This window comes from Thermobia domestica, chromosome 12 (assembly GCF_964235325.1).
Source record: "Thermobia domestica chromosome 12, izTheDome1.hap1.1, whole genome shotgun sequence".
In the NCBI taxonomy this organism is placed as follows: Eukaryota; Metazoa; Arthropoda; class Insecta; order Zygentoma; family Lepismatidae; genus Thermobia; species Thermobia domestica.
Window position 1 is genome coordinate 126,084,109 of NC_137465.1, and position 25,052 is coordinate 126,109,160.

At 34.9% G+C, this 25,052-nt stretch overlaps 1 protein-coding gene across 2 annotated transcripts in view; it reads right to left on the reverse strand.

Moving 5' to 3' along the window:
- The window catches only part of IntS3 (integrator complex subunit 3), an 82,413-nt gene that overhangs the window by 17,146 nt on the left and 40,215 nt on the right, over window positions 1-25,052 (reverse strand). For both annotated transcript variants that reach the window (XM_081734068.1, XM_081734069.1), the window contains exons 8-14: window positions 23,748-23,940; window positions 22,906-23,079; window positions 21,517-21,652; window positions 15,881-16,024; window positions 14,786-14,950; window positions 13,314-13,404; window positions 5,185-5,552 (exon numbers count right to left, since the gene is read on the reverse strand). In XM_081734068.1, coding sequence (XP_081590194.1) covers window positions 5,185-5,552; window positions 13,314-13,404; window positions 14,786-14,950; window positions 15,881-16,024; window positions 21,517-21,652; window positions 22,906-23,079; window positions 23,748-23,940 — 1,271 coding nt within the window. The remainder of the gene's footprint in view (window positions 1-5,184; window positions 5,553-13,313; window positions 13,405-14,785; window positions 14,951-15,880; window positions 16,025-21,516; window positions 21,653-22,905; window positions 23,080-23,747; window positions 23,941-25,052) is intronic.

Here is a 25,052-nt window from a genome sequence, read left to right on the forward strand (position 1 = left end):
TGAATCCCGGACTTCCCGATAGAAGCGCAAAAGCTAATCACTCAGTCACGTTTGTTGTGCAATTGTATTTAGCTTAACTTAAATATATTCCGTAGTCTTTTTTTTTTTTTTTGGGGGGGGGGGGAGTTCCGTAATGATATGTTGAATCCCTCTTGTTAAAAATTCAGAAAACTTGAGGATTGGGTAAACTGTGATGGTGGTTCTATAAAACTTAACTGTAGAATTTCAAGAATATACAGAACCAAAAGCTCTAGATGTGCAGCCTTTAAGTGTATCATATAAATCTAAGTATTTCTCTTATGTTTTATTTTAATTTTATTTTGTTTCAAAAAGAGAGTATGGAATATTTTGAAGTAAAAATACTACATACTATTTTGCTAGTTATTTGTGTATTCTTTAAAAAGAAGTGTTTACTTTTAGGTTACACCAACTTTTTTTTTTTTTTTAATAACTGGTTTAAACCAAAAAAATAAAAAGAATGAAAAATGCGAATCGTGTGAACTTCATGGTAAAGTTTCCAGATATCAAACCACCTGCAATAGTTTTATTTCCCTTTCACCTTTTAATCAAGGTGTCCCATGTTCAATTCTCGGTCGAACCACAATCCTTCTTTCATGCGTAACCCAAGTAGCGGTTCGGATGCCAGTTTAAGCGAAAGTCTTCTCCTTGATAACCTCGGTATTTCGTAAGGATGTTAAGCCTAAACATGCGAAACGAAACCAAATTGTATATATCTGCATGCCTAAATGCGTGTTGTTTTATAAAGAAGCCAATATTGCTTAAATATATTGATAGAAATTGGCAAAATTTATCGATTGCCTACGTAGCTTCCAACATTAGCTTGGATTAGACTTTCAATTATATCTACGTACCGGTACTAAATTTGTAATTTAATACCTCAGTTTTAGCGTACTGATTATGGTACGTTGACCTTTAAATTTTACATGCAAAGCAATAACAGGATTTTCCCGTTATTGTCTTACGTTTCAAGTAATGACGGGATTTTCCCAATGGCTAGGGCGGGAGATTCTCAACTTAAGAAATTTACTGACCGCACTTCTTTAAGCTTATGGGAGTTCTTCCGGCATAACCCCGCTGTTGCATAATAACATCAAGGCGAAACAAACTTAGGCTATTTCTGTGAATATGTAATATAAATACATAAAGCAAAAAATCTAAGTCAAAAAAGCCTGGTTTAAACCAAAAAAGCCTGGTTTAAACATCCCCCCAAAAACGGGTTTTTGGCATATTCAAAAACAACCACGGTTCTTGCCAACTCTGCTTACTTTTGTATATACGAGGTTAAAAAATTCTTATTATATACATTGGTTAATCCTGTGGAATTCATAATGTAAATATGTTGAAGAAAAATTGTTTGAAATATTTTTTCGAAATTCATAGTTTATTTTCGATGTTTTATATTATTATCAGCATCAACCACTAATTAAATGATTTTTTGTGTTATAGAGAAGCGATACAAAGTCTGTTTTATCAATTTAAAGCAGTATTTTGAAAAAAGCCCAAAATTTCCGAAGCAAAAAAGCAAAGCAGAAAAAACCGAGTTTTTTTCCAAAAAAGCCGGTTTTTTTCCGAGCCCTTGCATCTCTAATTCTGATCATTTTCCCTTACTTTTCCGGTTGAATTTGCATTATATAATATCACATAAATTAAAAAATTGATTATAAAATACTAAAATTATAAACAAAATTTGATTTTCACGAAGGAACATTTAAAAAGATCTAGATACGAAACCAGTAAAATCAATCAAAATTCCAGTTCACTTCAAAGAAAAAAATCCACAAAAATCAACTAGAATTTCGCTAAGAATCAAAAGATGGTGCAGGTATTCAACATCGTTCATATATATAATCACTAAGACTTGAACTTCTACGACATGTCATATTTTTATCCTGACACCTTTCCGTGTATCTAATTAAATCTAAACTCATTTCTGGCTCTTGTGAACACGAAAATACGATTTATATTGGTCACACAAATGCATATTCCAACATTTTAGCTTTAGGTCATATTTTGGGCCTATAGTGATATAAACGAATTAATCAGAAAAATATTTAATGGCAATTAGAAGACGGTAATTCAACTTTTCTCTTATGGTATCAGCAATGTAATGTCTATGCTTCACAGCTTTGTTTTTTCTTATTCAGGATAAAATAACTTTGCAAACCTCTTAAGAAATTTCTATTCTTAAGAATTTATTTATGTTTCGTGGGTCACTCTGTCATATTTTCCCATTTTTAGGGCATAAATGCAAGTATATTTTCAAAGATTTTAGGTCATAAAAATCCGAGCCGTAATAATCGCATTTACATAGTTACTAATGCTTGCTATAGAGTACATGTGCTCAAAAGATACTATGAGCATTTCTTCAGTTATAGGATAAGGACAATGATAATTGTTTTCTGGTGATTTCTAGTCTTCATCTTAAGATCGCGAATTTCTGGCCACAGAGGAGGACGAAATATATAGCGAAAGTTAAACCTTAATAGGAAAGAAAGTCTGAGGAAGGTTTTTTTTTTTTTTTTTTTGTTCTGAGTTCTGTTCCATTTTAACTCGTAAGGGACCTGCAGAATTTAACAATTCAGAAATTAAATTCTTACTTTTCTGTCTTTCAAATCTTTATTACACACTTTTAATCATATTCTATGCCTAAGAGGTATACGATATACAGGGTGGCCCAAAGGTAGGTATTCAGACCAGCATCGATCAAGTATGACATATTAATTGATTAAGATAATGAGTTTATTTGCTTTGGTTTGTTCCGAGTTAAGGTATAAGTGAAAATAAATTAAGAATAGATAAGGAAGAAACTAAGTCAATACCTGTATAGACAACAATAAGTAAATGATATAAAATGTCATGACCGATCAATACGGGACTGTATACCTACTTTTGAGCCACTCTGCATAAAGGATGAGCAAGAACTCCAACTGCGTGAATGTAACTTTGCAATACAATCCAGTTTCCCCTCTGATGTTTCCTACATCCAGTTAATTTTCGAATTACTAGAGTATTGTGCATTTTTATGAAATTCAAACACCACGTCAATACGTTAATATACACAATCCACTTAACAGTAATTGCATAATCATATCTAAAACCTGAGCTTTGCTAGTGAAAACATCCTTGTGAACAACCACGTATTATCATGCTTGTACTGTTACTTATCAGAGAATAGTGAAAACATTATTGTGAACAACCACGTATTATCATGCTTGTACTGTTACTTATCAGAGAATAGTGAAAACAATCACTCGCACTAAGAAACACTATAAACTCTTTCGCTAAGACGTTTAATCAGAAAAAGAGTGGTAGGAAGTAGAATATATATATATAGAGAGAGAGAGAGGGGGGGAGAGAAAACCTGACAAACGTCCAGAACATAGAAAAAGCTGAGAAACGTCCAGGTCAAGAACATTCCTTCACTAAACTCCGCCTACTTAACCTTGTAACACTATAACAAGGATAGGGATTGTTTACACTAGTTTACGATAATTCATGTTCTGCTTCCGCTTAGGAATTCCTGGTTTCAACAAATATATAAAGATAATTATCAAAAATAACGCAAACATCCCTCTACTACAACACGTACATGTCCTCTATTTTTGTGAGTGTGCCACTAAACTCCCGTGAACTGCGACTTTCTTGTCTTATTGCTATGTTGAGCAATAGAGGGTAGTGTGCGAGGAGGTATAGCAAGATTTGTATGTGCAATATGCTAGCCGTTTGTGGTGTAAAATGGGCAATATCTGTAATTGTTGAAGACGACAAATTATGAATGTATTCACTGTGCTAACGGCATACAGAACCCACGGCAACACATCATCAAAGAAGAATAGTGGAAGCAAATCAAGCCAATATACGAGAAAAAAAATGAAATGAAATCTTTAAGTTTTACGTCCCACGGTTATGCCGGTTAGACTAAAGGAGACGGTGATTATGAGAAATGAATGAAATGGTGGAATGAAGAAAGTGGGAGGAAACGGAAGAACCCCGAGAAAACCCACGAGCACGGTGTTTGTCCACCACAAAGTCCACAACGGCGCGAGCTGGGATCGAACCAGGGACCCCAAGCACCGGAGCCAATATACGAGAGACTGCCAAAGACTGGAAAAGATTGTCACAAACAGCCATAAAGTTAATGTGGCACAATTGACTCCATACCTCAGCCAGGTATATGGAACGACCTTTTTCTACAACCACAGTCCGACGGGAGCTGTATAACCTTATATCCGCGTCGGGCTGATTTCGAAATCATTGACCACCAACATCAACGTATTAACGCGAAACTGATTATGTCGAAAAAACTGATTATGTCGAAGAAACAACTACACGGCAGATGATTGGAGGGAAGTACTATAGTCCGATGAGTAATTTTTGCCCTTGTTTCTACCAACAGATTTGGTTTATGTATGCTAGAAGCTCGAAGGCACGTATGCTCTGGATTGCCTACTTCCTACCTTTAAAAACATGTACGCAGCTCCTTGTTGGTGTAGGAGGCAATTTTATAGTATCACGGAAGTCTTCTTACTAATGATATAGTGTATTAGAAATGAAGGAGAAACTATTAAACCTCTTTAAGATATGCATTTTAACTGTAATGATAAAAAACCACGTCGGTCCGAGTGCTAACTGTATCAAAATTTCATCTTAAATGGCTCAACCTTTCCCTTAGTTTTGCCATTTTATGTCACAAAATAAAAAATTGAAATATTATGGAAATACCCCAGGGACACGCTGAGACACAGGTCCAATTATTTTTTCGTATGAGTTTATGTACCAAGATTCATCTCCAGATATACTCTATTTTTTGGGATTTTTAAAAATTCTCCCTCCCCCTTAGGAGACGCATTTTAAGAAAAGTGACATGATAAAAGATAGTTTCAGGTAGATATTAAATATGTTTCAGAATTAATTTCAAATGGTCTAACGGCGTGGATTTCTATAGCACGCTAACATACAAATTTACCATTATTTAGCTTTATATACAAAATTTTGGGAGTAATACTGAACCTAATAATGGATTTGGACCGACACTTGTAGCATCATAATTAAGAACCAAAGATAATTTACACTTTAAAAGATGTTTATGGTTTATTTTTGCTTAAAAATTAAAATAAAAAATAAATAAATGAAAACGTAGAATTATACTAAGTATTCACTTACTTTTCTTGCTTAAGGAGCAACAAAATGCTGGTGAGTGCTTCTGCGTGGTTATTAAATTCCAGACGAGGCAGAATGGGAAGAATATAGTCCACTGGGATATTATGAGCACCAACAAGCTGCCACAGGCAGTATTGTTCAAAAGTCTCCCACTCTAAACTGGCACTAAGGACGGCTAGAAATGAGTCACGACGGAACATCACTAAGCGACCCTGAAGGATATGGCATATGAGTTCTTGCAACTGTGACGCATCAATGGTTGAAACTATAAGATTCAGGAGCTCAGCGTGACCCACAGCGACGTTTGGATATTGGGAATATACTTCAGGAACTAACCAACAAAACAGGTTGATGTCATCCTCTTGGCACAACTGTAAATCAGGAGAAGGTAAGTTTCAAAATTATGATGAAATACTCAATTATAACAAACATACAACACTAAAATTATACTATTCTGGAAGTGAAACAAAAGATAACAAATACTGAAGAAAGATTAAAAGGAAAATGCTTCTGAACGGTTACAACCTACACTATTACTTTTTTTATTTGGCATAAATATTAATTACGATATAAATACTAATTACTGGAATTAAGAAAGTACAAGCATTAAGTAAATTGGGCGAGTAGGAAGGAAAAAGAGAAAAATATTTAAAGTCAGGATGGTAAGAAGCTGAATTCGAACCGGGGCCTCCAAATTGTAATGTGTGAATACTAACCGTTCACATACGCCTGCTCGTTAAATTATAATTCGGCTTTAATGACCTACCACTATACTTCCTTCTCAGAATCTCTAATTTTTTTCCAGATTTGCCCGCTGTTAGTTCCATAACAAATATAATAGAAAATACTTGAAATATTGCTTACTAATACAGTTACACTAGAGTTAACTTTTGTCAGAGCCGGCATTAGGTGGTGCGGGGCCCGATTGGGAACATTTTGCGAGGCCCCAAGTTTACAACTAACTTGCACCTAGATCTATATATACATATTATTGTGTACCACAATGTAAAGAAACATAATATTTAATTGAATTTTAAAATGTGTATAAAACAGGCAATGTATGAAGTGGAGGCAGTTTGAATATTCTTTAGGATTCATAATCCAATGGAAAATTTAGAGTGCCTTGACTTCTACAATGCAAATGACCGGCGATGACTTCTAGAACTAGGAAGACTCCGAAAGAATGTGCAAGAATGTTGACATGACGGAAAAATCATATAAATACTACCGGATTCTCTTCCGGGTATGAGAAGTTCTATTTTGACGTCGAAACTCTGCGAGTCAAATTATTCATAATTAGTTTTTGTCACTCCGTCATACTGTCCATCAGAAGTTCTGCTCGTCATCGTTACCAAAAGTAAGTGATTATGCATTGTCTTCTCTAGTCTTTAAGTCATACCAGTCCACATCATGCTCTGTAGTTATTCAGTCATTCAAGATCAGTTCATTAAATTCTTATTCTAAATTATTTCTGTGTTATCGAATTTTATCTTTGAATTTCTACTCCCATGTTTCTAATTCTGAGCTACGCTATCTACGCCCCCAAGACTTGCATTAGTTTAAATTACTTCTTGGAGGAACTGGGTGGATGTTAAGGCCATTCAGTAGTTTTCATGTATGAGAATTGTTTGGGGTTTGCGACCCAGACAAGAGGTCTCCGTTCGACATGCCTCCAGAAGTTTCTAACTGCCTTTTACGTCACAAAACCGGTCACGTTTGAGGTAGATTGCAAACCTATTTTTAAGGTTTTAGCAATATATTGCACTCTCCCTGTTGGTCTAGTGGTTAGCGCGTGCGCCTGTAGTGTACATAGTCTCGAGCCCGATTCCTGGTGGGAAAGCACACAAAATTTAATTTCATAATCACTCCCTTTCATTAATCATTCAGCTCCTAAGAACAAATCTTGGGACGTCAAATTAAAAAATACCATTTTCTTTTAATTTTAAAAGTTTAATGGAGATTTTGCAGTCAGAATGGATGACAATCAAAACATGCGCTTAAATAGTGCGTGGAAGTTGACAGACTAAACATATATAAGGTACATTTCAATATAAAATTATATATGTAAATCTACAACTAGTAATATTAATATATCATATCTGAAAAGGGCATAGTCATAATACTACTTGTTTTAGTGACTGTGAAATGATTTATTTAAACAATTAATTTGGTTTAGTTCAAAAAGACAAGACAAGAAGTGTTGGTTCATCCCCGCGAAGTCTTGGTGTAACATCTTCTTGGCAATGATTATGGAAATACTCTTAGGTTTGATTGAGGGTAATGTAAAAATTGCCTAAGGTTGATGGTATGATGTGGAGTTTCTGTAGAATCATATTTTTACACACAGTTTCTGCAATATACTTTGTGGCACTGATAACATACATATCTACAAATTTCATATCTACAAAAATATGCAGAGAAAACAATGCAATTCTTACTAAATCAAACGTCCTGAAAACGAAAATGCAATCAGTTTTTTCGCATCACCCTCAGATTTTCTGCTATGATAATTAACTGCTGACAGGAGTAAATGTAATTTGAGATATAAAATAAAAAGTGTTTATGAAGATAAATTCTCTGTTTTAATGAAAGAAATACATTACGTGATACTATGTCATACTAAACATTGCAAACACATCACATTTACAAGCTTATGGGTATATCGTTAATACGTATTTATATACCTAGGTACAGGGTGTTCCGGGAAAAGCTAAAAACTTCGCATGTGTTCAGAACCTCAATACAAGAAAAAAATCTGCAACTTTGATTGAAAACACTTAATTATGAAGGTAGGAATAATAAAAGGGTAAGATGAATTACTAATTCCAGTAATTACTTTTAATAACTCTCTCTTCGTAATTAAGCGTTTCCAACCAGTTTCAGAAATTTTTTTTTCTTATATTGAGATCCTGAACACACATGATAAATTTGTCAGTTCATCCCTGGAACACCCTGCCTGTTTACTTATAAGCTTGATCAAGAAAAATGATTAACGGGAAAGACAGTTTCGAAACATTTTTCCGTTTTCATGGTGTGGAGTCCTCTTTCAGGAGGAACTAACAGTAATCTTTCATCATGGATGGGTTCCATTTTCCTTTATAAGTTTTTCCATCTGCAAAATGTTCTAGTGAAAACGCTCACCCTGTTCACTGCTTATATCAGCTAATTTTTCAGAGCAATAACTCAAATGGAGGTGCATACGGTGAATGAACTTTAAAATACATATTTCACACTTGTGCCCTGCAATTTTTTTAAAGAAGGTTCTGTACAGTATTTCATATTTTTTTTTCTCTTATAAGTAAACCTATCGATGTCGAAATCTATTTTTTTGACCAAATTTGGCCGAGAAGTGTGGAATATCAAGAAACGCGAGTAAACGAAGTTTAAAATGCTTCCGTTCATAAAGACGGCCGCAGTGGCCAAAACCCTGATTGATCAGAATAGGCCATGACAATGTGTTCCAAGTTTGAAAATTTCATTTTATTTGTAAAACAAGTAAAGGATACTTTTCAAAAAATAACCGACACCGGGAGGAAGTAGACATCTATTTGAGGGTATGCTTATCATGGCTGCCATCTTGAAATCGTCCATCTTGTATCTCGCTCGCCTTTCTAATAGGAAAGGGGCCATGTAACGTATCAAACTAGGCTAGAATTTTACGAGAAATACAATGGTGAAGTCTATGTTTCCATAAGTTTATATTTGTAAGACAATGAAATGCTCACTGATATGAATTCGTTGGTTCGAAGATTTCTTAAGAGCTGTATCTTTTTGAAAAGAATTCAAATCAGGAAAACATAATGTACGCTATTGAAAACATCGTAGGCAGCTACTTATGAAAGGTACAATCAACTTGAAATTGTTATCGACTGCAGACAAAATGAAATGGTGATGAGACGATCACAAACCTTAAGGAACTGATGAAGATGGATGACATTTATTCGAGTTAGAAGACAAACCTTCATAAGCAGCCACCTATTCAGTACGCACTAGTACACATTCAGTTTTCCTGGCTTGATTTAAAAAACGGGATTTTTCGCAGGAGAGGACAAAGTTTGTCCTCTGGTTTTGTATTTTGAATATAGCTATAATAAGAGAAAGGATATGAAAAAAAAAAAAGTTGCACTAAGGCTGATTTATTTGATACCATTTCGGTATTCACAGTAGTGTCACATGAAATAATCAGTAAGAACGCCAGGAACTTTTATTTAATGAGGTGTTCAAAATAAAACAGTGTGTGCACCCATAATAATGATTTACTTTTTTACACGAACTCACAGAAAACAATATTTTTACGCATAGGGGTATGTGTAAGAAAATTTGGGGTGTGCAGAAGACTCCCTGGACGTAATACTTATTTTTACAACAAAAGTTGTGAACGTACAAAAACAGCATTACATTTAGAAACTATTTGCTTATGCCCGGAAACTTATACAAACTATTCATTTACTTATAATTACATGGGCGCATGGGGGGATATTCAAAATTGGCTAGTTACCAATGAATCCTCCCTTGAAAATTTTAAAGGTATTGACGTTTCGGAACTCTCAGCTGGTTCCTTTTTCAGTGGCAAGGTAAAAAGGATTAATACGGAAAGGAGAAAAAAAGAAAAATGAAATGAAATCTTTGAGTTTTACGTCCCACGATTATGCCAGTTAGGCTAAAGGAGACGGTGATGATGAGTAATGAATGAAATGGTGGAATGAAGAAAGTGGAAGGAAACGGGAGAACCCCGAGAAAACCCACGCACACGGTGTTTGTCCACCACAAAGTTCACTTGGCGGGGGCTGGGATTGAACAGGAGAAAAAAGGAGTAAACCCAGGAATACATACCACTATATAAAAGTAACGTACTAAAAAGATCCTGAGATGAATAGAGCAAAATGAGAAAAGAATGAACTGAATGAAAAAGAACATGGTGTCTGTTAGGCCACTATTGCCAGATCCAAAGTATGCATAAAGGTAGGTACCCAAGTTCGATCAATGTTGCCAGTATCAAGATTCAATGCAGGTTTGTATGAATAAAGAACTATTCTTTAATTTCCTTTTTTTTTTTTTTTTTTTTTTTTTTTAATTTGCTGAACCTATTATCTTAACCTGTTTTATATTATGTGAATGTTGTTTTGGATGAAGCGCTAAACCTGACATGCCTTCTTCATGTGACTTTTTTTTGATTGTCTAACATGTTGTTTCACACGCGTGTTAATATTACGTTTAGTTTGGCCAATGTATGAGGAATCACATTCGCAATGGACGCGGTAAATACCTGTCTTATTTAATGGATCGACAAAATAGCTTTTAAATACAGTGAAATGTTTTTGTAAACTTTTGGGAGGGAATACTTGAAGGAGATGTTATGCTTAGCAAGAATATGTTGAATTTTTGTTGAACGTTGTGGAAAATAAGGAATTCCAATCGAAGTTTTTGCTTCTTTGGAAGTTACCGTTTTGGGGATTGCAGCGATCTACGTGTTTGATTAAACCATTTTTGTAAAATACACAGCTTATAACCGTTTTCTTGTCCTATTTTGTATAAAAACTGTATTTCTTCGTTGAGATCTTTTTGATGGTCACAAATTAATAATGCTCTACGAAAGAAGTTCTTCCAAATATTGGTCTTGTACATTGGCGGATGAGCTGACTGTTGATGTATGTAAGTAGTGCTTGCATTGGGTTTACGGTATATCTTTGTAATAAATTTATTATGTGATCGGGTAATCAATAGGTCTAGAAATAGAAGACCGTTATCAGATTTACGTTCAAGGGTGAATTTCAGCCTAGAATGCTGATTGTTGAATTGTCCAAATATTTGTGTAAGTGTATTTTCGTCACGAACAAGTAGTAGAATATCATCAGCATAACGGTAATATCTAACGTATTTAAATGTGTCCTGCCGTAAAACAGACGTTTCAATCTGATTTAAAACGATATTTGACAATATTGGGGATAATGTGTTACCCATGGCTAAGCCATCATTCTGAGAAAAGTAATGATCTTCAAACTGGAATATATTAGTTGTTAAACAAACCTCAAGTAATTGTAATAAAAAATTAGTTTCATAGGTAGAAGCGTCATTTTGTAATAACCAGGATCGAGTACCATTGATAGTAAGTTCCAGTGGTATGGGCGGACAGATATCAACAACGTCTATGGAGGCAAGTAAAATGGTATTGGCATTTACAAATGATGATATTTGTTGTTTTACGTCAAGAATTTTTTTTTTTTTTACAACAAATACAAACCTGCATTGACCTTGATACTGGCAACACTGATCGAACTTGGGTACCTACCTTTGATGCATACTTTGGATCTGGCAATAGTGGCCTAACAGACACCACGTTCTTTTTCATTCAGTTAATTCTTTTTACATTTTGCTCTATTCATCACAGGATCTTTTTTGTACATTACTTTTATATAGTGGTATGTGTTCCTGTTTTACTCCTTTTTTCTCCTTTCCGTACTAATCCTTTTTATCTTGCCACTGAGGAACGAACCAGCTGAGAGTTTCGAAACGTCAAAACCTTTAAATTTTTCAAGGGAGGATTCATTGGTAAGTAGCCATTTTTTTGTTAATATTTATTTACTTGTTAGGGAGAGGACGTATTCTTCGTTGTGGAGTCCATGGATGTACCTGTATTGCAATATGTTGTGTGTACTTGACAACCGAGAGTAGCAGAGCTATCTTAACGGTATCATAGCCACTTGGCCGGCGGCCCCGCGAGCAGAATGGCATGTATTAGGACACGGACAAATTTAGTCAAATTTAGAAGGACAAATTTAGTCATAGGGACCGCAACACATTTGTTTGCTCTGGGGCCTAATATGTTGTTAAAACGGCACTGGAAAATAGAAGAGACGGCACTAGCGCGGAGTCAGATTGAGAGCAATCAGTCCAATCGGCTTAAAATCGTCCTGTGTATAACAATAGGATCGATCGATGAGGCGTTCTGAGCAACGATAGGAGATAAGATTTTTTCAACTTAAGCCTTTTCATAAGATTCACCAGGGGAGGTTTCGAATTTCCTTTCTACCCTTACAGTAGGAAAACCAAGGAATAGTTTACTCTTGAGGATGAGTTCCTCCTGGACGATTTTCTCAAAACACGAGTCAAGCAATTTTATCCACACTTCATAAATAATATTTCATTAGTAGTTTGACAATATGATGTAACTCATTTGTCCTGGAGAAATCCAGGAAAGATGGAGATTATTTCTTTCGACGATCTTAAAACGAACTCGGGCAATAGTACAAATATACTGCATACATCATTTCTCATATATATATATATATATATATATATATATATATATATATATATATATAAAAACACGACAACAGGTATTTTAGGGTGTTTTCTTCAGTCGAAGTTTTTCAGACACGCCTTATAATTTTGTTTGTATTTCACAAATGACTGTTTAATCGCACCTTAACTAACCTTACTTTTGAGGGTAGGAAAAAATTCGAAAATTTCCCTGGAGAATCTTATAAAAACCTTCTTAACTATAAAATCTTATTTCCCATCGCTGCTCGATGCTGAGTTCGCCCTTAGTACCAAGAACATCTCAAATGAAGCATTAAGTTTTATAATTAACTGTCAATTTTTACTTATAACAGGAAAACAAATTAACAAAAGTTTTCAAATATTTTACTCGGTCTATATAGATATATATGAATTATCCAAACATGTCTAAACTATATTGCACAGAGTATAAGGACGACATACATTAGCAACTTTCTTTTTTCTTCTTTTATTTATGAGTTTATTTTGGTTTTATTTTTTGCATTATGCACTGTATAGATCTACAAGATTCCAAAGCCAGAGCTCTTTATTTCTTTCAAATTATTTTGATTCACTTACGGATTTAATGTATTGTATATTTAGTTTGCTACCATTTCGTACTTCACGAAAGTAATATTCCATTTAGTCTGTAACGTATCTGTACTAATCTTTCTTTTATCGTACGTCTGTTTTTCTTTCTTTACATCAATTTTGATTTCATCTCTACTTATTTGATGCCACCTTACATCACTTTCAACAATCGTGTGAATTATATAAGTAGCTGAATACTAACTTGTTACTAGTATTTTACTAATACGAATTAATTAATTTAAAAATCGAGGTATATCACTCACCTTCAAGTCATTAAATAAACAGCTTTCTAAATCCTTTTCCAGAGATTGACAAAAATCTTTGTACACCGAAGCTTTTCCGTTGCTTAATTTACTGAAAATAAATAAATAAATAAATAAATAAAATAAAATAAAATAAAACAATAAGGATTGTTTACAGAACTGGTATTGTATTACTTTTGATACATTTAGTCGGAAGTTGGACAACTTTTACATCATTATTTGTTCTAAAATTAAGTTTAAGGCTGATAATTTAACTCTACAATTTCAAATATTCGTTTTAGCTTGAACTATAGATTCCGTAACTTCTTATCGTTAAACCAATAAGAAGACTAGGAGCACAGTGGCTCAGTCGTAGAGTTCCTCTTTTATGTTAAAGGTGCTTGATTCGAGCCTATTCCATGTGAGCTTGTTGGACAACAATGTGTCTGTGGGTTTTCTCGGAGTTTGTTTTTTTCATTTATTCTCATCCACCTATCTGAAGGATGCGTCATTATATGCGTCATTATAGTCCCTCTGCAATGCACAGTTGGTAATATATACTTGACCTTTACAATACAAATTATATTTTTTAGGTTAATTATTAATAGATACAAAAGCTTCTTTCTGAAATGTGGTTCTAAATGTAATTTCCACTTTCCATTACGTTCATCGTTAAAATCTGGAATCCCTTTCCGCTTGTCTAGTAGCTAGTAAGTGAGCCTTTAGTGCACATGATTCTGGATTCGATTCCCGGTTGAAGAGCACAAAAAACTTAATTTCAAAATCGTTCACTTTCATCAATCATCCGCCTCCTTTAGCCTGAAGGATTAAACCGTGAGGTGTTAAACATTATTATTGTTGTTTTAAATCTGAAAAAAAGGGTTATTTGCTACCATCATCTGATGCTCACTGAATTTATATATATATATATATATATATATATATATATATATATAGGCCCAAAATAGGTATACTGACCTGCATCGATCAAGTATGACGTTTTAATTGATTGAGTTAATGAATTTATTTGCTTCGATTTTTTCCTAGCTTAAGGTACAAGTGAAAATAAATTAAGAACAAATAATGAAGTAATTAAGTTAACCAGTATGGATAAAAATAAGTAAATGATATAAAATTCCATAATTCAATTAGTACGGGACTGTTATAATAAAATATAAAAGTTGTCAAACTTTTCTGTTACTCTCGTTCTGTTGTTATTTATTCACTTATACCAACTTTGTAGTGCCACAACACAGTGTGATAATGTCTTGTATATTAATAAAACATTTAACATATTTATATCACCATTTGCAGCCGGCAATTTATAAAACACTAATACTTTGAACAAAAATTCTGGAGTGGAGTTAGTCAAAGTTACAGACATGTCGCTATCTTTATACCCCTTTAGTTTATAGAGCATAACCTCAAACCTTAAACTAAAGGTGCATTCTATTTTAACAATGGACAGACAGAGAAGTTGGCTATCTACTTACCATGCTTTGAGAAAGTATAATAGAAGGTACCCTACACGAGGTTCTCGGTTATACATTTCCGACATCACAGACAATATTGGTTGTCTACTAGTATCTTCTTCCGCTATTTGCGTCAATATCCTAAACATAACGAACAACGGGCGACCTATACTGTCCTCAATAGACCTGCAAAATACATAATAAAATAATGATGTTAAAAGAAATAAAAGTGAATGAAAAATATCTATAAAGCAAACGTGCACTTTCATTTTATATTTTTATCCTTATTAAAAATGTGACTCAGGAGGCACAAGGCTCAGTAGTAGAGCGTTCGTCTTTGGTGCGGGGTATTTGTAGTTCGATCCAGTCACGTGAGTGTGGAAGACGACATAGTGTATGTGGGTTTGTACGCGATTCTCGCGTTTCCTCCTACGAACTACAAACCCCCCGCACTTGCATTCTCTATACATTTTCCATTGCACCAATTTCTATTTCCTATTTCTCATTGCACCAATTCTTTCATAAATATACATTTTCATTAATAATTTGTCTCTTTAGCCTAAAAGTTATAACCATGGGACATAAAACTACAAATTCCATTTCATGTCAAATGTATGACAATGAGAAATATTCGGTTTCGTGACAGATGGCATGCCTTCAGTAAGACTCAATCCGCGACTGGCACATCTTATGTTTGTCAGTTTAATTCTTGGCTCTGACCACTCGATTGGAGCAATAGATTGAATATGTATTGTGAATGCCTTAAGGAACCACATGGCGACTTAAAGCGAAGCAGAGCAGGACAGTGTTTCCTATCAACCTTATGTCACCTATGAGAGACTTCTCTTTTTAGATTTTCGTCTTATCTTTTACAGATTTTGTTCTCTTACTATGTTACTCTGTTTCATATGCCCTTGATTTTTTTTTTTTTTTTTTTTAAAGTAAGCCAAATTGAAATATATTTTTTAATGAGGCTTCTTATTCTTTATCTGTAGACACAAGGCAGTCGGACTACAATATCCGTTTACCATGTGAGAAAACATATTCAATGCCCCGACAGTTAAGTGATCAGAAACACTTCTTTAACGAGTTTTATGATACACTTAGTGAACTTACTCGTCATTCACTTCAGATGGGAACACCTTGTCTTCTAGTTGCTCTTTTAGAATTGTACAAAGACAAAGACCTAACGCTGCGGCAGCATCGCCATCAACACAATCTTGAATAACAAGCTGTACTAACTGCTCCATTGCTTCACATCTGAAACAAAATATATGTCTATATTAAATTTCTTTTGAAAATGTCACATGATTTGAACACATTCAGACATCAAAGGAACTATGGAAACTACGACTTAAAGCAAAGGAGGGCAGGACAGTGTTATGTCGCCCACGAGAGGCTTCTTTTTAAGGTTTTTTTTCTTACCTTTTAAGATATTATTTCCTTACTTTGTTACTTTTTTATTTTTATTACAGATATAGGTTGTTCTCATTATGTCTTATACTTCGATAAGTTTTGATGAACATGAGCTCATCTCAAATATAGTCATTTACCCAATAAAACGAATTTTGAAGAAAATGTTACACAAGCTCTTTTCCAAATCAACCCTTCACATTCTGTAATAAGTACTAAAGCTTCTTAAAACTGAAGAGAGAAATTATGTGCGTATTTCCAAGTTTCTATTACGTTTATTCACCAAGTGAATTATTTAGTCATTCTGATTTCTTAGATGATTTTCGAACCTTCTCATAATCTGATGATGAACGACATATCGTTAGAAAAGGTTCTGGTGAAATTCATACAAGTGTAGTGTAATGGAAACTACAAATAACTGTGGACTAAAGTATCCTATTTTTCCTTGTAATCACAATATCAATTTTTAAAATACAAAGTTTTACTATTTGAATATAATGTTGTTTACCAAATAAATAAAAAGTAAATTTCTTTTAAATAGGAGGTTAACATTAGCAATATTTACGGCTACGCGATGCCCAATACTATACAATATCATTTTCATGACAATTCTAAGAGGTTTTTCCGAAAATAATGGGCAGTATTAGTGAAGAAAGAAAAGAAAAATGTACAACGGACTCTCTCTAATTCGAAGTTCTAAGGGACAGAAAAAAATTTGAATTATCCAAAATCGCAATTTTAAAAACCTAAAAAATCAAGGGAACAAAACTACTCCAGGTGAAAAAATAATATAAAACAGATTTTACTTTTAAGACAGCATATAATTTGCATAACATAATATCGCAAACAAACAAACTACATTTACATGCACAAAAATTAAGTCACTTGTACCATGGAAAGCATATTTCAGTACCACATGCATGAATAACAACCTCGATTATCTGTTTTCACTTACAGAAGTTCGTGATCTTCGTTTGTTTCAACACGATCAATAAAATCTTTAATTTTACTTATTCTGTGAAACATGTCATTAGTAACATTTGGTTGATAACCAATAAATTATCTTAAATTTTACACCAATTCGGAAACTTCAGATGAGTTTGTCACACACACTGTCTCTACTTCAACATCTATCTCATCTTCACTTTAATCATCATCATATACAGTATATTCTCTTTCTGTGTCATTCTTTCCTCCGGTTGCCTCTGGATAACTGAAAATGAGTTGAAACTGAGTTCTGTTTGCATGATATTTAGTAAAAAGGTAGAAGATACACGAAACTTTATACGTAGACAATGCCACATCAATCCCCGTCGAAGTCAATACCTTGGGATCTACAAAGTTCTTCCAGTGTAGTTTCCACTTTATCGTGAATAACTCCCTCGTTGTATTGGTCTGAATCTCTTCTCTTTTACAGGTGATTTAAATATGCGAACAGCCTGAAGTCGCAGGGTGACAAATCTGGGCTGTAGGATGGCTAAGTCACCTATGAGATTTGATGTCTCACCAAGAACTGCAAGAGATCTTATGAATGGGTGGGCATGTTGCCGTAAAGGTGCCTATCGTATGCTCCCCAAAAATCTACGACCGTTCTCGTCATATTGCATCTCGCAACCGGCAAGGAACACTGAGGTCCTTAGTAATTGTGGACTTGGATGCAATAGCGGTCTAACCAACAATTACAAACACAAACTTAAATTTTCCCATTCTTTTCTGAAAACTGTTTTACATAGGTTATTTTTGGCAGCTAGTACAATGAAACACTCAAATTTTATGCTGCACTGTAGATTTATACTGGAAGTTGTGATTTACTTAGCAATTAAATTTTTATTTATGTTGTGGATCTAACAGATGTAGATAATGGTTACATTACTATTGCAACCAGGTCCACAGTTGTCTGGCATGGAGGAACATACTCACTCGTAAGACAACGCTTTCCCAAACAAAATAAAACAGAACTGAAAAAACAGTACTGAAACTTTTCTGCACCTTCTTCGGAGGTTGTGAACCAAGAGACTTCCATTGGAACAACTGAGTCTTTATTTCCGATCATAGTCGTAGACAAACGTTTCATCTTCAGTTACCCTTCTGAAGAAATCTGATTCATTAGTAGCAATCTGAAGGACGTCATTAGCAAACAATACCAGGTTGTCTACTAAAATTCCAAAATGAAATTTCGTGACCTTTTCTTTCCTAAACCATAAAATTTAGTTACCATTTTCAAGAGCGAATTCGGGTGCGAACTGGGCCGAATTTTCATGCATGCGATAAAAGCGTCCTTTGCTTTTGATGAGGTAGCGTCTAAAGCTGACTACAGGCATTTTTGGTTGTGAATTTTGACACTTTATAGAACAAAATTTTCCAGTCTATACTTATGTTTGTTTAAAAAAAAAATTCGTGACCCAAAAGCTAAACTTTGAGACTTTTTTCTTGACTTTCATGATCGTTTTCTGATTTCATGACTTTTTCATGACTTTTGTGACCGACAGACACCCTGAATACGGTGTTCCTTCTGGTTAAAAGTGGCCGCGAAAGAAATTCTGCCACAAGATTCATCCAAAGGTCTTACGATAAAATTTCATTAATATTATTTTTGGAATCTCCAGCTCATCTAATTCTCAGTTGACGATCTCCGTTGTTTGTAGCTCGTATACATTCCATATTTTCTGGTCATGGGTTCTTCCACACATCGTGATCATGGTTCTCCCGTTTACTCCCATATTTTCATTTCACAAATTATTTGGTAATCTTTCACTTTCATTAATCATCCGTGTTCTTTAGCCTGAAGGGCATAATAGTAGGATGTGAAACCAGAAATTTCATTTCAATAAATTCCCGTGTTCTGCTCGTTGTTGGTCTTACAGAAAGTGGTTCACTTTTAATAGATCCCCGGTTATTCTTGAATTGTTTGTATTGTGTCTCCTTGTGGTGTACTCAGTGCATTGTTCCAGAAAGCTTTCTTAATCACCGGGAACAGTGTCTGTGAACGAATGTTCCAATTTAGCACAAAATTTTGATGCAGATTCGAAGCTCTTGTCGCTCGGTCATTTTCAATACGATCATCACACACTACGTATGTCACTCAACGACATCTAACTCCCAACTGAAGCAGCCAGTGAAGCTATCTCAGGGTGTCTACTAAAATTCCACAATGAAATTTCGCGACTTTTTCGTGACCTTTTCTTTACCAAATCATAAAATTTCCCAACATTTTCAAGAGCGAATTTGGGTGCGAATTAGGCGGAATTTTGATCCATGCGATACAAACGTACTTTGCTTGCGATTTGGTAGCGTCTAAAGCCGACCATAGACATTTTTGGTGTTGAATTTTGATGTTTTGTAGAACAAAATTTTCCAATCTGCACTTACATTTGCACACTTAAAAAAATCGTGACCCAAAAGCTAAATTTCGTGACGTTTTCGTGACTTTCATGACCGTTTTCTGATTTCGTGACTTTCGTAACCGATAGACACCCTGTATCTTCATTCATGAATGCACATTACATTCTCGTTGGCTGACGTGTGACATCATGGACATACAAATCGTTTTCATATTAACACTGGCTCGATACTGTCGAGACAGACATCGTATCACAAATCCCGTGCGCACTCGCTAAATCCTTAAAAACATTGAGGCGAAATCAACCTCTTCCAGATATACAGTTTTTAGTACTGAAACTATTTTTACAGCAATGAAAATTCCGAGCCTGCCAGTTAACTGAGGACAGAATACTGGCTCACCGTCCTGGTGCGCCAACCAATACGCTACGGCAGAGTAACCCGACAACACAGGTTCGATAGCATTCTTAATAATTTTTGGAATAAGCGTTTTCATTCTTGAGAATTTTCATTTAATTAGTACTTACAGCAAATAAGGTAAAAAGAAAAACAGATTTATTTCCTCTATCTCTTCTATAATTTTATAAGTGCTCTGAAACTTATATGAATGTGTCATTCAGCTCTCCGAATCTGCACCAAAAATATAAGGTGAGGTTTTTCACCTTGCTCGATCGATAATTTGAAAGTTAAAAACGATGTCATCTTTCAGTGGGGAGCAACTGTTGTATTAATTATTAATAAAATACTTTCATATTTTGTAAGGGTTTTGCTGTTTCCACATCTTAAGCTTCTTCCCGTCAAGCAGAAAATCATGTTGTCCGAACAAGTCATATACGAGAAAATCTCGACGGCCGATAAATATTATATCAACTGCAGTTTATAAATACATTTATTTATGGAAACTGCAACACCAAGAAGACTCGAACTCAAAGAATCTGTATGGCAGGCTACGAACTATTATTATAAATAATTTAAGCGAGATAGCCCACGCGTATGACAAGCAGTACCCTCACTACGCAAGAGAGTACCGCGAGGACAGTTTTTGCAGTACTCAGGTAACGGAGCATCAACAAGGGTCACTATATCTCGTCGATTTCAAAACATACGAAATAAATAGACGAATGAGTTCGAACAGCGTTAACATGCTCGGTCTACGGAAAGGCGACTACTCGCACCACAAAACGTGCCGCTGCGACAGTGATACAGGAATGCAAAAGACAGAAGAGCAATAAGGCACAGCGACAATCGTGCAATAGGAACGTGCAAGTGACCACACCAAGGGTAATGGACATCTTATCTGTGTGGCCATGATGGACTGTACAGCATCGTTCACAGTGTTAATTCGACGCTAGCGCATGGTAATGGATGTCAAAATGTCTAAATTGGCAGTGTCTGCAGAAAGCTAGACTGCATCGCTTTTTATTAGTCTGGAACCGCAAATATTTCAGGCTATAATGAGCTCGTGAACAACAACACTGATGTGCAGAGTGGCAGATGATCATGTTTTAGGATAAGTCCCGCTTCAAACTGTTCCACAATAATGCCGTATATGTGTCAGACACTATTCTTTTTAGTAGTAAGCATACTTAGCCAGTGTGCATTCTCAAGCGAAATAGCCGTCGAACGGCAGATGATGATAAGTGTACAACACGCGATCCTGGTTGCTATGGTTTATATCTTTTTATACCATAACATTGTGCCAATGTTTCTTATGTGTTTCTGATTCAAATTTAAATTTGACTCTTTTATGAGAATATAGAAAGTTTCGAACACAACACTTTGTGGTTTTGCGTTGAGTATTTTATTTTATTTTATTTATTTATTTTTAATTTATCGTATGTTCACTTTCTAAAATATGTAGATGAACTAAATCCATTAGAAAGTAAACATTCATATTGGAAAATGGAAGGGTTACAGCTCTCACTTGCAATCCCATGACAAGTCATTAACAAAAACACTACTATCCTGTTCAGCTACCAGTATTTTGTATCTGTACTTACTTTGATTCATTGTCCTTTTCTGTGTACAAGGATTCTACTGCAGTCCGAATATCACCATCAAGCTGATCCAGCAACTGATCAACTTCCCCATTTTCTCGTTTAAGATCAGGTAATGGTAATTTACCCTTCAGTCTTTCTACAGAACGAAACAAAAATTTCGTTAGCCATTAATTTTTGCAATTCATAAACAGTATGAACATCAATATATATAATTATATCGAGAACTATTATAAATATTGGGAACAATGATACGAAAAATTATATCTTGACAGAAACAACTCGCATTTCGTGTATCATGCGGCTGTACAAATTGCAATTTATGTGTACAACTCTTTGAACTTTTAAAACTATTAAATCTGTTCTTGTTACATAATTCTAAACAATCCTATACACTATTTATTAAAACTGCAATTTTGATTTGATTTGAGTTTGGTGTGCCTTTCAGCAGTGAGGTTATATGACACGTGACCTACAGCTTAAACCCTAATCTCCCACATGGAATCGAACCCAGGTCTCCCGCGCCTTTGACTAACCATATAGGCACAAGGGAGCGCTTTCAAACTGTACTATTTCAATATCATTAACATACCGTTAGGCATGAAAAAAAAAAAAATACGCATAATAAGTAGAATATACCCTCCCCGCTAAGTAGTCTAGTGGCTAGCGCATGTGCCTTTGGTACACATGGTCTCGTGTTCGATTCCCAGTGGAAGAGCTCAATCATTCACTTTCGTTAATCATCAGTTTCTTTTAGCTTAAAAAACACGTTAAACTAAGATTTTTTTTTCATAGGTGGAGTATGGTTCTTAAAAATCATTAAGGGCCTGATATTGCCATATTGTCATACTGCCAATATTTTGAATTGTAAAAAGGTTCAACTGAAAAGTATCTATAATAAAACTTCAAGAACATCTTTTAACTTGTACCTGAAAATTTAGGAATTTTTGTTAGCAAATAAGTTGTCTGGTTCAACTGAAATCGTAAGTAGTTTTCGAGACAAATCAAAATTTCACAAATTCTAATCCTGTAAAGCAATCCGAAGTAGGACACTACTTAATTTGCAGCCAGTAATTAACACAGTAATTTTCCAGGTTTCTTCAATAAACAAATAAACACATAAAAATAAAATAAAATACATCATGAATTCAACGTTTCAACTGATGCATAATCCTACCACTAAAAACATGTAAGGAAAAGGATAAGGTAGTAAATACAGATATTTAAGATAAGGAGAAGTGAGGTTATAGGATATCCACGGTAGATGAGGGAATGGAGGGAAAACAAGGAAAGAAAACCTTACAAAGGAAAATGATTGTATAGAACAAATTGAACAAGAAGAAAATTCGAATCTCCTAATACTGGTTTCAAAAGTATTTTAATGAAAATCACCTAAAGGAATGTCATCTTCCTCTTCATCGTCGCTGAACGCTGGCTCAGACTCTCCTAAATGATTATTCGGAGTGGAATGATTCGCCTGGCCATCCAATATAGTTATCTCCGGTGGTGCGTCCTTAATGGTTGGTGTGACTAATGGAGGCGGGGCGGGAAATTCCTCAGTCTTCCCTGGTTATGTAAATGTAATAATATTATCTAAGTATGTTGAAGATTTTCGCTACGAAGCATTAAAAGTGTAAAAGTGACTTTTTAATTACCGCTATGGAAGTAAAGATATCACACTTGACACATTCATTCTTATACCTCATAGGGCTACTTAAGTAAATAAGCTAGTTGTAACTTAATAAGCAAAAGTCATTTGAATTGTCAAAACGGTCATACTTTATATGCTTCTAATGCTAATTATAAAAACACATATGCAAACACAATAGGTTAACAAAAATTGGCTTATATTTTATCCCAGAGCAAAGAATATCATCGAAGAGTATAGGGACATGGTTAGAAGATACGTTAAAGAAGAAAAGGAAGTCAAGAAATTGCATTACACCACATTGCCAACTGAAAAGAAGTAGACAATTATACCTGTTAGTTCAGTTTAAAAATAAATAAGGTTGTATTAACATTAGAGTTTATCACAATTATTGTGGAAACACACGAGGTTAAGGCCGCCTTCAAAACATGTAAGGGAAATTTTTTATTACGTGTTACAAGCCAAGAGTGTTCGTGTCAGTGACATTCTTACACAAATGTTATACTTCCACTTTCCACTCTCTTCTACCAAATATCAGTTAATATGAGTATGAAATTTTACTCAATTTATAAGTTATGTAACTCACCTTCTGTTAAAGGTGGAGAGCAAAACTCTTTAAATGTTTCTTTCACCATTATTCTTAGTTCTCTGTCTAACTTAGGGTTGTCAAACAAAGGACACAAAGTTGGCAACACCCTCTTCTCTAGAATTTGGCGAAGTGACGAAAATATTCCATTTCTTACTTTGTCTGCAACAGCTGGATAAAAATTAGGAATAATCTGTAAAAGAACGAAAGTAATATGATAAATACACAAGTTATCACATCGATGAACATATTTCAAGCTGATTCATCATATACACTTTTGCTCATACTATGTCACATTTTCGAGGCGATGCGTAGTAAGGAAATCTATTAAAAAAACTTAAGAGCTGACCTTCGGAAGTTATTATGCACATAATAGACGGAAGATTGGTTATTTCATTTAATTTTACTAGAGGGGTTTAAGTTTCAGGCTTAATATGAAAGATGGGCAGATAGATAAGTAAAATTGGAGTATGTATAACGTAATTATTGTATGTACTTCAGTTGCAATTTGAACACAGTGGTGCAAATACTCTTTCTATAGTTGAAGGTTGAGTGAGCGATGACGCAGTAAAATATGGAGAACACTCGACAAGAGAAGAGGTCAGTGATCAAGTATATTTTCTCTAAGGGCACGAATACCAAAGACGTTAACGATAAATTACTGTATATGATAGCATGAGTGAACACAGCCCACATGGCATAATCACGAAGTAGGTTTCTGACTAAAGGAGAGGGAGAAATGATCGAAGACGAGGCGCGTTCAGGATGATCCAGCACTTAAGTAATCGTCAAGAACGTTGATTCTTTGCGTGAGGTGATGCTCTTAGATGGATGAGTTGATCTGAAGAGAATTGCAGAGATAGAGATATCTCTGGAATGTATTCATCACATTGTTCAAAGGAACTAGGACTGGGAAAGCTACCCCAAAGGAGTTGGACATCAATCAGAGACACCATCGTATGCTTGCTTCATGCACAATGTTCGCTCACTTTGAACGTGATTCCTTCGAGCTTTTTAGCCGTTTGGTGACTCGATGAAACTGGCTCCACTACTACAATTCAGAAATCAAACAACAGTCAATGCAGTAGCGACAACGGATTCACCACAGTTCCATATTTTGTTGCGCTATCATTCTTTCAACCTGTAACAACAGAAAGAGTATTTATACCACTATGTTCAAATTACACCTAGAGTACACACACAGATAACTACAACATACTCCGATTGTACTAATCTATCTGCCCCTTTCCATTTAGGTCGGAAACTATTTAAACCGCTGCGCGAAACTACACAGAAAAACACTGC